This window comes from Coregonus clupeaformis, unplaced genomic scaffold (assembly GCF_020615455.1).
Source record: "Coregonus clupeaformis isolate EN_2021a unplaced genomic scaffold, ASM2061545v1 scaf0805, whole genome shotgun sequence".
Taxonomy (NCBI): domain Eukaryota; kingdom Metazoa; phylum Chordata; class Actinopteri; order Salmoniformes; family Salmonidae; genus Coregonus; species Coregonus clupeaformis.
Genome location: NW_025534260.1, coordinates 226,598 through 239,994, shown reverse-complemented (window position 1 = coordinate 239,994; position 13,397 = coordinate 226,598). Strand labels below are relative to the sequence as shown.

The 13,397-nt window shown below is 41.0% G+C and overlaps 1 protein-coding gene across 1 annotated transcript; it reads right to left on the bottom strand.

Annotated features, from left to right (window-relative positions):
* Positions 1-522: 522 nt before the first annotated feature.
* On the bottom strand, positions 523-11,737 carry LOC123481221 (GTPase IMAP family member 4-like; the record flags this gene model as incomplete). The annotated part of the gene is made up of 4 exons (XM_045216808.1): positions 11,684-11,737; positions 2,347-2,400; positions 1,413-2,123; positions 523-579 (listed from the first exon to the last, which is right to left on the bottom strand). Coding segments are annotated over exons 1-4 (853 nt in total), but the record flags the coding sequence as incomplete, so codon positions are not given.
* Between the last annotated feature and the right edge of the window lie 1,660 nt (positions 11,738-13,397).

Genomic DNA, 13,397 nt, shown 5'->3' with positions numbered 1-13,397 from the left:
ACATTGATTAACATAAGGATATGCATTTAAACAAATTGTAGTTTATCAATTTTCATATTGGATTGACTCCTGCTGCAAATTAAAATGTCAGCAATAGTCACTAATATTAAGTAAGTACATGTGTATTAAATCCTCAGTTAAGCTAATCCGATGTACTACTAATACAACAAATTACATGACCCATGAACCAATGTCCCTCTTGGGAATGTTTTCACAATTGTTCTGAATTTTACAAACAGAATCTAATTACATTATGAAAAATAACCATTTTGAAGTCCTGCTCTGCAAGATGTGTAAATCATAGTTAGTCAAGTGAATAAGAAAACAGTTATCTATTTACTTTCAAATGTCAATTCTGCCTACACAGCTGTTATATTGTTTTTGCCTATCAAGATAGACATTTTGAAAACAGCGCTTCAAAAATAATGATAATTTGGACAAATCGTAACTGAGCCGTAGCCATCCCACTTTAATACAGAAGTTGTAACATAGTGTAAATGAGACATACTGAATTTTACCCACCACATTTTGCTCCACTGTGTGATTGCTCCCAAACCTTTTCCTTAATCAATGTCAAACCTGAAAAAGTGTTGACAATCAATACCAGTGACTTTATCTTTGCAGTCCCTTTCAACCAAGCACGATGAAACAAAAAAACAGTCATCCTTACTATGAGGATTGAATATAAATTGACATTATTAATGCTATAGTTCAATATCTCCAATATTAGCATTTTTCACGTTTCAAGTCCAAATCATCCTAAAGGGTCTGAAATTGATTGTAGTTCAATTAAGTTACTTTAAAATGATTTTAATCTCAGTTATCCCAGAAGTCTTACGTAATTGGTCAGCTGCTTGATTCAGTTCTGGGTCCATACGTGTTAAGAGAAGGGATTAAGAGATGCTAGAACGAGAAGCGAAACCGGAACATGGAGCTCCACCTTCTCTCTTTGTAAATAACGGCCGAATGTCCCCTCCCCTTCCGAAATTCGAAAGATGCTAACACCTGCAAAGTCGTGATTTGTTCAAATAAATGACGAGAAACCGAAACACTGGAACTCCTGCTGCTCCCTATCCTTCCTGACAGATTCTACAGTCCAAGTGATGTTTTCCTAGATCTGTCCACAAGAGACTTGGATGATTTTGACATTGAGCGCCAAGAAATACTAATATTAGGGATGTTGACTGGCATTGGATTTGTGCCACAGATGCTAAAAAGTTAGCATCTGGAGACAGTGGCCAGGTAAACAAAACCAAAGCATGGGTTGCCGTCTTACCTTGTCCAAAGAGTGCTTAGAGGGTAAGGAAACCAATATATAATATTGTTAAGTTGGGGAACTATCCCTTTAATACTGTCAACTTATATTCAATGCTCATATTACTATAACTTTTGTCAGTGTGCTGTGTACTTACCAACTTCTCTAACGTTCTGCAAATTGCAAAATTGTGCTGATTCACCTTGTTTCAAAACATCCTTTCCAAGTTCTTCCTCAGAGGAAGATTTGAGGCTCCAATCAGTTTTCCTCCTGTGGATTTCCTCTTTCCCTTGTACCATGCCACTTGTAGTATCTTCAAATACATCACAGGTGAGATAGCCTCCTCCATTCTCCTTTACAATCTTGTCAACATCTGCCATAAGTTGAGTGCGGTCACTGGGGTGCATGACGTACTGCCTCCCTCTACATTCTCTGACCATCTGATTCAGAGGGTGATCATCATGCATGTGTCCCCTCCTGTCTTCATGAGTTGTCAGTACCATTGAGTAGTCAAAGGACCGTTCACTGAGGTTGTCTAGGATTTGCCTGATTCTGTTTCCCTCTTCTTGTGTGAACTCCTCAGGCTGCAGGACCAACAGGAACACATGAGGTCCTGGGTCAGACAGAGTGACACACCAACGCAGTTCCTCTGATTGTTTGTCATGTGAGATGTGAGGGTCTAACAGGTCTGGAGTGTTGATCACAGCTATGCCTCTTCCGTCTACTTGACCCCTGGCTCTCTCACAGCGGTTTTGTACATAGTTGGGGTCAAATGCCCCTCTTTCCAGGATGAAGTTTCCAACAGCACTCTTCTCAGAGCCATTCTTGCCGAGCAGCACAATCCTTAGCTCTGTAGCACTTTCAGACACTGTAACATAAACACCACCACAACCTTATTTAAAATGTTCGCTATAAAACATTGTTGAAAATGTTGACATTAACATTTTTGTTTGCTTTTCTTTCGGTATTACACCATCAACATTAGGGACCATATTACAACAGAACAAAATAAATGCACAACTCTTCAATCTAGACAGAGAAATCAAAATTCAGTTGAAAAAAATCTGGTTTATATTTTATTGATCACTCACTCATAGGGGGCAATAACCCCACACTGTTGCGTCTCTGGGGCCCTGGATTCGAGACTGAAAACACATAAAATTAACACAAGCATCAGTATTCTGTAAAGTTGTTAATGTAGATTTTTTCTTGAATTGAATGTGTGTAACTCAGTGTAGTATTAAATGACAAACTTTTTAAAGTATTTAAAGACTAACTGAAATACGTTTTTGAAAAGCAAAAAGGAACAATTATAACCAAGACCAGGTGCTAAGTGGCATAAAAATTCCAAGTCCAGGCACACGTGAGGCTTTGAAAGTTAAAAACCCTTTAATGTATGGGCTAAAACGTTATTAAAATACACCAACGCATATCGTCTTCATCAGGTCAGACACCCTGATTACCCTCTAAGAGCAGCTGTGGTTCTTGCGGAATACCTGAAGCGCTCCTGCTACTTCTTTACTTCTGAATACATTTTTTGTTCAGTATGTACGTTATCACTAAGCTAATTTAATGTCATATCAATGTTACTTTGGACAATTTTTCAAATAAGAATTGTTATAAACAGCTTTTATGAATATGTCAAGGTTTCTAAGCTTTGAAGGCTCAAGATTGACATGCGTGAATTAATATAATTCCGGTTGACTGACAACCCATTTCCTGTACAGCTGCTGCTAACGTTAGCTACTGTTCATGATGACAAGAGCAGTTTTTCACTGGTCAGCCCATACATTTAGCTGTTGTCAAAAATAAAACATCATTCCTTGTGAAAAGTGTTTTTGTACTAGGATTCTGAAGAGAAATTCTAACAGGAGGGAGGTGGATGCTAAAGTTAGCTATCTAGCTAGCTACCTTGCTAGATAGTGTAGCAGTCCTCGCTATATGAGCCACATTACACTGTAAAAAATATTGTGCTACTTAAAAACATTGAGGCAACTACTTGCATTAGCTTTTTGAGGATTTCCAACATGATGTATTTTTACGTATAATATACTCACCTTTTAGTGTTTCACAAACACTAATATATTAAGTTAAGCATTTTTTTTTTTTAAGATCTAACTTAATTGTATAAAATCCTGAACTGTTATTGTACATTAGATCTACTTAATCTCTCTGGTTAGTTACTTTCATTGATAGTGTTTTAGTGTTAAACATGGCTTTATATACAGTATTTCATCCCTTTACATTTTTATCCACTATAGCAGGAATTGTTGAACACAGTGCTCATTCCACTAGCATTAACTGGAGGTAAAGCATTGTAGCTTGACCTATTTGCCTCTGTCAAGAGTGGCGCACATGCTCTTACTAATGGTGAGAGTGGGTGGTCTCATCATTGAATGTCAATTTGCCCGACCGTTTTGATATCCGTTCATCATGATCCATTACACCTCATAGCATAACAAACTGTTTGATACTAATATACAAATGTGCTTTTCGTTCTTCAGACATGCATACAACATTGTGTAAAAAGTGTAGTAAAGTTTAAAAATATATACACTACCATTCAAAAGTTTGGGGTCACTTAGAAATGTCCTTGTTTTTGAAAGAAAAGCTTTTTTATTTGTCCATTAAAATAACATCAAATTGATCAGAAATACAGTGTAGACATTGTTCATGTTGTAAATGGCTATTGTAGCTGGAAACGGCTGCTTTTAATGGGATATCTACATAGGCGTACAGAGGCCCATTATCAGCAACCATCAGTCCTGTGTTCCAATGGCACGATGTGTTTGCTAATCCAAGTTTATCATTTTAAAATGCTAATTGATCATTAGAAAACCCTTTTGCAATTATGTTAGCACAGCTGAAAACTGTTGTGCTGATTAAAGAAGCAATAAAACTGGCCTTTTTGAGACTAGTTGAGTGTCTGGAGCATCAGCAATTGTGGGTTCGATTACAGGCTCAAAATGACCAGAAACAAATAACTTTCTTCTGAAACTCGTCAGTCTATTCTTGTTCTGAAAAATGAAGGCTATTACATGCGAGAAATTGCCAGGAAACTGAAGATCTCGTACAACGCTGTGTACTACTCCCTTCACAGAACAGCGCAAACTGGCTCTAACCAGAATAGAAAGAGGAGTGGGAGGCCCCGGTGCACAACTGAGCAAGAGGACAAATACATTAGAGTGTCTAGTTTGAGAAGCAGACGCCTCACAGGTCCTCAACTGGCAGCTTCATTAAATAGTACCCGCAAAACACCAGTCTCAACGTCAACAGTGAAGAGGCGACTCCGGGATGCTGACCTTCTAGGCAGAGTTGCAACAGAGCCACATGGCAAGTTGTTGGAAGAACTTAAAATTCTTAAGTAGGAAGGAAATATTATGAACATTTAGTAAGTTATACACAATTGTCCTTGTAGTTGTTTTTACACACAATTGGTTGTTTAGATTATGCATTTATCTTCTGTTGAATTCATTTTTTATTTTTTTTAGGTTGGTTGAACAAGTGAAGTAAAGTACTAATTATATTCAAGTAAAGATGATAACAACATTTTTTTATGTCTAAATAAATATATTTTCAAGAATAATTTACGAACCACCTGAATAATTTTTTACAGTGTAAAATTCCCACCAAGTGGATTAACCCTATTGGCGCGATGCATAGGGTGTTGGCCTTTCACGCCAGCAACCCGGGTTCACTTCCCTTCCCCTCCCAGTCATTCGCTACACTGGTGTGAGAAGTGGGAGGTCATCGGAATGCGCAGCCAGGACATGTGAGGGGACATGCCATCCTGTTCGGAGGGGGCAGTTAAGCGATCCATCGATAAATGAGCCACCTTACAATTCCCACATCTGTCTGACAGCTATAAGAAACATCAGGAATTATCACAATGCAATACTTCTTTATGATCTTCTATGTAGAAAAAGCCTTCCATTCTAATGAGTCCTGTGCGGCTTGTGAGCAAAACAGTCTAAGCTTTTCATGATGGGGGTCAATGTAGTCTCACAAACTCCGTTGTAGCGCTGCTCCCGTCTACCGCAGAGGTGAATGGCTGCTATGGGCAGATCCAGAACAAATAGACGAGTCAAATGACACATCCAGGAAGTCTGTAGCTCAAAACCATTGATTATGTATGAATGGACAAAGCCATCGATCACATGACACCATTCATTCCTATGTGTAGATTCAATAGCACATTTGAAGCCAAGGAAGTCGGGTTAAGATGGCGTCTCATGGAGACATAACATGTTTGAGCTACTCCAGGAAGTGACGTTGGAGGTTAGTTCAGTGCTGCCCCCTCTCATTGAGTATCTCAAGTTGAAGGACAACGGGGTACTTACTGCAGGCTGCCATTAGCTACAAAAGTATACCTATAACGTCTTCTGTGTGCGATTTAAAAACAACCGGTTAAAGGACATCTGGTGTAATAGAAACATATTTCGGTACCATGATTGTCTTCTGATTTTTTTTATTTACAAAAAAATTTACCACGAAGATTGCCATTTCCCCATTAACTATAATGGAGGATCCTGTTTTCTGCAAACAATGCTTGCAGTACCGCGGTCGGCCTTCAACTTCGTGGCTTCAATGAGAGGGGGCAGTCGTTCTCCCCTGGCTCAAACAAACGATTCAGGATCTCTGCCGACCAAGACCACACACGTAAAGTTTGAAAACAATAACACAGCAGCACGCAAAACGCAAAACGGTCTTGAGTGGAAACTAATCTGCCCAATTAGCTCAGTCGCTTGAAATACACCCACTTCTGTTGATCCTCCCACTTCTGTTGACACGGCCACTACCAGACACACTTCACGTATGCAGTTATCCATGCAGTGTTGCCATGTTCGCGGTTTTTCCGGAAGATTGGCCTACTTTGAAAACAATGTCATGGGTGAATATGTATTGGTCAAGGGTGGCGGGTTTTTGTGCTAATTCTAAACTACACCGCGGCCGACATTGGCATTTCTCTTAAAATATATATATATATATATTTAGCTGTGACCTGCTGCTGCTGATGACTATCAGGCAGTGAGCAGGCAGTGAGTGAGTGATTGGTGGAGAGGGGGAGGGCCTCTGGTTGAGAGAGTGCTGCAGCAAGAGGCAGCTGAGTCATGGAGACCGAGCAGCACGGTGCACGTCATGACAACTTTTTACCAGTGGTAGGTAGGCTATTTAGATTGGTCATTATGGAGACAGCCTTTTTCCATAAAACATTAACGTGCTAGAACTTATATAGCGGCAACAAAACATTGGAAAACGACTTTAGGCACAAAGTCAAGTAAACACTCTCCCGAGTGACGCAGCGGTCTAAGGTACTGCATCGCAGTGCTAGCTGTGCCACTAGAGATCCTGGTTCGAATCCAGGCTCTGTCGTAGCCGGCCGCGACCGGGAGACCCATGGGGCGGCGCACGATTGGCCCAGGGTACGGGAGGGAATGGCTGGCAGGGATGTAGCTCAGTTCGTAGAGCATGGCGTTTGCAATGCCAGGGTTGTGAGTTTGATTCCCACTGGGGGCCAGTATGAAAAAAAACCAAAGGTATGCACTCACTAACTGTAAGTCGCTCGGGATAAGAGTGTCTGCTAAATGACTAAAATGTAACTGCATTCTAATGTTGACTTTTCTTATGGATAACAGTATTAAGCTAAGGGTTTTATCATGCTCAGTTCTAGGGTCTGAAGCACTGCACGAGTGGAAATTTGAAATGGAAGTTATGGAACTCCCTCGCGTGTTATGGGGGAAAAGTCCACAATGAAAATGACATTAGATGTGGAGGATGATAGGCTAAATGTGCATCTGTTGGCCATCAAGTAGGCTATTAATTTCTGTGCCATTGCAGGCTACTGTAGCCAACCATTTGATCAAATAAATATATATTGAAATGACACTATCACTGGATTCACTGCAAATCAATTTGTGCCATTTGGGTAGCCTACCTGAACCTGGCAAAAATATTGAATAAATAGCCTTTAACTCAGTTTGTTGTTGTAGCCTTGTGTTATTATGCAATTATTCATGTTTAGTTAATTAAATAGGAAGTTATGAATTGTGATCATGGTCACAGCTCAATCACAAATGTATCATTCACATTTAATGTCAGTTTCATTGTGGACCTTTCCCTGCAATGAGATGTTGGCATGTTGACCTATCAGGGGCTATAGGCTACCTGCATCTAGCTCAGCAAACCAGGGCAAAATTGAATTGCAATTATAAACCCAGATTTTAGTCAGTAGCCTATGCCTATTGAAATAAGTCAATCTCGCAAATAGGACATTTATAACGGTTTGTAGTGTTAACATCTGACACATAATAATGGCATAATTGCCAGAAAATGGCCTAACATTCATTTTTTGAAGTTCGTCCAAGTGTTTCTTGCACAGAGATTTCAAGATCCTCTGTTCAACTCTCATCACACAAACTCTCCTGTCGGATGTATCTATAGTTATGCGGCTGCGCAAACAGGATTTATTTACTATTATAAACTGGGTGATTTGAGCCCTGAATGCTGATTGGTTGAAAGCCATGGTATATCAGACGTGTACCATGGGAATTACAAAAACATACTTTTTACTGTTCTAATTATTTTAGTAACCAGTTTATAATAGCAATAAGGCACCTCAGGGGTTTGTGGTATATTGGCCATATACCACACCTCCTTGGGCCTTATTGCTTAAGCATAGCTGTCAAAACAAGTTAAATCGACATCCATTGATGGAAAATGATCTGGAGAGTTTAATAAGGGCAATTTATATTTTCTCTTGCAACATATTCTTAAACTTGCAAGAATTATTATTTTAATGGAAAACCGAATTTTGCTTCTTAGCCTACGTTAATGACGTCGATATTCCTTCTTAATTTGCTCAATAACGTCATGGGGAAATGGTTTATTGGATAAATGTGTCAACTCCTCCCTTGCTGCGAAAAAACATATTTTTTCCTTTGTGGGCAGGTTTTCAGGGGTCTTTGGGCTAGACATTTTATCTTAACCTGGCAACCCTGTACCCATGACGCTTCTTCCACATTCCAGACCAGGGGCGGTGTGTTCAATAGGGCGATATGGGCGACGCACTGCCAAACGGGAAAAGGAAGGGATTTTTTTTCTAATCAATTATATCACGACAACAGTAGTTATCAGTGTTGTAATCTAGACGTCTGATCTGCCACAGTGCCACACTGCCACTAAATGTCCAATCAGGCTAAAGTCGTGCTTCAAATGGCCACCCCCCCTTTTGGGGCGATTTCAGTCAGGTTGAAAATCGCCCAGAAGTCTGTCATAGACTCCCATGTAAAATCTATTTTTTTCAAATTTCAGAGCTTTCAATACAATCTCTATGGGTGTCTGAGGGCTTGCACTTACGCGCTTTCGTCATACGTAACGTAACCATGAACGTAACTAAGAAAAGAGCGGGTAGCAGCGTCTCTGTTGCGACCTGCAGTGTGTGTGACGTTATCTTATGTTTTTAATCTTATGTTTTTAATTTGTACACTTAGTGGCGTTATTTTATGTTTTTAATTTGTACACTTAGTTTACAAACATTCTGCCAACCATGGATTTCCAGTGGTGGGGTCACGGTGTTGGACTGATCTTGTTGATCGTGTACATACCCGCTACGAACGGACTAAATAATGAAAACGCTGCTGGCAGCGGAATCCAATACAGCAGGGAGTTTTTACTACAATGCAACTCAAATACGAACGCGATGGATATCCCAATGGCCCATCTAATACCTGATTGTCTGCGAGTGGATTACAAACCCAAATGCAAACGTGGAAAACGCGGGGGAATCAGACAACGACTTAAAAAAATTAAGAACAAACTTCCCTTACCCACCACCTTGCTGATTAATGCCCAGTCACTGAGGGGGGAAAGCGGATGAGTTGTCAGCGAATCTGCGCTTCCAACACGAATATCGGGAGGCCTGTTTGCTGGCATTTACTGAGACTTGGCTGGATGACAGAGTCCCGGACAGAGAAGTGGAGCCGGCCGGCTTCACCCTGGTCAGAGCGGACCGCGATCTGACAGTCACAGGGAAACTTCACGGCGGGGGCGTCTGCCTGCTTGTCAGCGACCAGTGGTGTAAATCGATCCTGGTAAGAGAGCGACTCTGTACCCCGACATTGAACTGCTTTCTGTGTCACTGCGACCTTACTATCTGCCCCGTGAGTTCCCCCAATTGTTTGTTACCGTTGTGTACATTCAACCAAAAGCTAATATAACAAAGGCATCAGAGATTATTTATAATCTGTCACAGAAACTGGAATCCATCTCCCCGACGCACCCTTAAATTTATTTTAGGGGATTTTAACAACTGTACCTTGCACAAAGTCTTGCGCACATACCATCAGTATGTGAAATGTCACACTAGGAAAAATAGGACTCTTGATTTGTGCTATGGGACAATACCAAAGGCGTTCTCTGCCACCACCAGACCTCCTCTGGGGACATCAGACCACAATGTGGTCTACCTCAGGCCAATTTACTGTCGCCTCCTGGAGAGGGAGAAACCCACAGTTAAAACTGTCCAGATCTGGAATGACAACAGTATCACTTGGGGTGTTTTGACTGTACAATGTGGGAGGTATTTGAGGACAGCAGCTCTGATCTGGATGAACTCACAGAGGTTATTTCAGACTATGTAAACTTCTGTGTTGAGTCAGTTGTGCCTACTAAGACCTGTAAAATCTTCCCTAACAACAAGCCTTGGGTATCAAAACATCTAAAATCACTACTTGATAGGAAGAAGGCAGTTTATGCTGGGGGTGATAGACAGGCTTTAAGAGATGTACAACGTGAGATAAAAAGACAGATACTGGTGGACAAGTTTTGCGGAGTGTTTGAGTTAGCTTTGCGAGGCAAAGATGAAACTGAGGGCTCCACCAACCCTGGTAAGCCAACACTTTTGAGATCAGTCAATAAATGCTTCTGGTATTGACTTATATGCTGCCCCTGTCTTCATGTTGTTGCTGGACATATCTTTTTTAAAATGTGTGTAGGTCACCTAAATCATCAGAAAAATTGCCCCCCCTGAGAATTTTTTCAGGAGCCGCCACTGTTCCAGACACTGGCCCTGCAGCCACAGACAACTAGCTGGGCCACGATTACTGTACTATATTGTCATCGGCACTCCAGTAAATTAGTTCATGGTGAATCTTTTGACAGTGATTATCAAACAAAGTAAATTTAGCCACCAATTTAACTCCCAACTATGTCGCAAATGTGAAGTGCAAGTCATGCCTACTGATCATTATCGCATGTGGATACTCACTTTATTAACCATAGCTGTTAAAGCGCTAGGAGGGAGAGAGCTGCCGCTCTAGCAGGCAGGGGAGGGGCCGTACCACAGAGTTTATAAACCCAGAGATGCAACATTGCGAGACTTCGGGGAACGCTTGCGAAGCAGACTAAGTAGAACAAGCCGGGGTTTAGGGTTTAAGAAGTCAATGAGTAGTGAAAAATTATTCCTTAGTTGTTAATTTTCTCGAAATCTAAAGGCACAACGTAGATTTGAGCCGATGTCTTAAGTATTTCAATATGTTATTACTCCAACTTCGTGAAAGTGACAAACTGTCACGTTTTTATTTTTGTCAAAATCTACTTTATATCGAAGGAGTGCTTTTGAGTTGACGGCCTGCACATGCGCAGACAACCTTTAGCGCTAATGACTGTTTCTGCGCATGAGCTTAGCTTGGCAAAGTCGCCATGACATCGCCTACAAGTGTGATCAGGGATTTCTATTGGAGAAGGAGTTTTAGCATATCTTCATACTGTACTGTCTTTGTCCGTACTGTGATCTACTGACACAAGGAGGAGCACGACTGAATGCATTCAACCGAAATGTGACTTCCGCATTTTAACCCAACCCCTCTGAATCAGAGAGGTGAGGGGGCTGCCTTACCGACATTCGTCATTTTAATTCCTTCTTCCATTGATTAGATATCTCCTAACTTTTGCCACACGCAGAGGCTCTATGACTGTAGCCTCTTGCCGCTTTAATGTGTGATTGGCAGCATAAATGAAACATTTATCTCTCTCTCTCTCTCTCTCTCTCTCTCTGTACTGCAGCTGTCGCATTTGGATCTGTATGTTTCCGTTCCGAAACAAACCCGTGACATTATTTAGATTATTAGCATTCAGGTGTTACATTTTTTGTGAATAAACTGGAAAACAATAATATGGTGTCTGCCTGGTGAAGGCCTTCTCCAGAACCCCGTTTAAAAAATATATATATTTCCTGTAAATGATTTACAGCATAGAGTGTTGTAGGCCATACTAGACGAAGAGCAGTTTCCCAATATGAGCCACAAAAAATTATATTCTGCCAGTTTGGCAAATTTAGTTAGAAATGTAGGCCAACAATTTAATGATATGTTACAAGAATTGATGAACATCAGGCCAACAGATATATTATTGAGGTTTTACTGCTCTTACCTTTGTCTCTGAATGATGCAGCATCCGCCATTTCATGATTAAAATGTCTGCACTGGGACAGATAAATGTGAAAGTGAAACTTCAAGCAAAACATGTTCCTCCTACCTGTTAAAGGCACAATTCATTTTGTGGAGTTGTGGGAAGACTGCAATCTACATGTTGAATTTGTTTACACACCACTAACTTGAGCATTTGAATCAGAATAACAATAAGACTGAATGTTCTCCACCTGGCATACAGTGCATTCGGAAAGTATTCAGACCCCTTCACTTTTACGTTACAATCTTATTCTAAAAAGGATTAAATCGTTTTCCCCCTCATCAATCTACACACAATACCCCATAACACCAAGGCAAAAACAGGTTTTTATACATTTTTGCAAATTTATAAAATAAAAAAACTGAAAAATCACATTTACATAAGTATTCAGACCCTTTACTCAGTATTTTGTTGAAGCACCGTTGGAAGCAATTACAGTCTCAAGTCTTCATGGGTATGACGCTGTATTTGGGGAGTTTCTCCCATTCTTCTCTGCAGATCCTCTCAAGCTCTGTCAGGTTGGATGGGGAGCATCGCTGCACAGGTATTTTCAGGTCTCTATAGAGATGTTCGATTGGGTTCAAGGCCGGGGTCTGGCTGGGCCACTCAAGGACTCTTATCTGTACGCCCAGACTTATGACTAAGTCACACAAGACAAGTTTGTATCAGTAAAAAAAGCACTAACAAATAACAATAGACAATTCTCTAATTTGTAATTTTCCCCCACACTCCCATCTCCACAGAGGAACTCTGGAGCTCTGTCAGAATGACCATCGGGTTCACCTCCCGAGTGGCGCAGTGGTCTAAGGTACTGCATCGCAGTGCTAGCTGTGCCACTAGAGATCCTGGTTCGAATCCAGGCTCTGTCGTAGCCGGCCGCAACCGGGAGACCCATGGGGCGGCGCACAATTGGCCCAGCGTTGTCCAGGGTAGGGGAGGGAATGGCCGGCAGGGATGTAGCTCAGTTGGTAGAGCATGGCGTTTGCAACGCCAGGGTTGTGGGTTTGATTCCCATGGGGTGCCAGTATGAAAAAATAAAATAATGTATGCACTCACTAACTGTAAGTCGCTCTGGATAAGAGCGTCTGCTAAAATGACTAAAACAAATTTAAAAAAAAATATTGGTCACCTCCCTGACCAAGGCCCTTCTCCCTCGATTGCTCAGTTTGGCCAGGCAGCAAGCTCTAGGAAGCTTGGTGGTTCCAAACTTCTTCCATTTAAGAATGATAGAGGCCACTGTGTTCTTGGGGACCTTCAATGCTGCAGAAATTCTTGGGTAACTTTCCCCAGATCTGTGCCTCGACACAATCCTGTCTCGGAGCTCTACAGACAATTCCTTCGACCTCATGGCTTGGTTTTTGCTCCGGAGCTCATTTTCGAGTCTCATAGCAAAGGATCTGAATACTTATGTAAATGAGGTATTTCTGTTTGTATTTGCAAAAAAATCTACAAACCTGTTTTTTCTTTGTCATTATGGGGTATTGTGTGTCGATTGATGAGGAATTGTTTTTATTTAACCCATTTTAGAATAAAGCTGTAACGTAACAAAATGTGGAAAAAAGGGTCTGAATACTTTCCGAATGCACTGTATCAAGAAGCTGATTAAACAGCAAAACTTTGAAAAGTCTGATTAAATGGCCAATTTGGGATTGGTACATCCAAATTTGGACTTTTA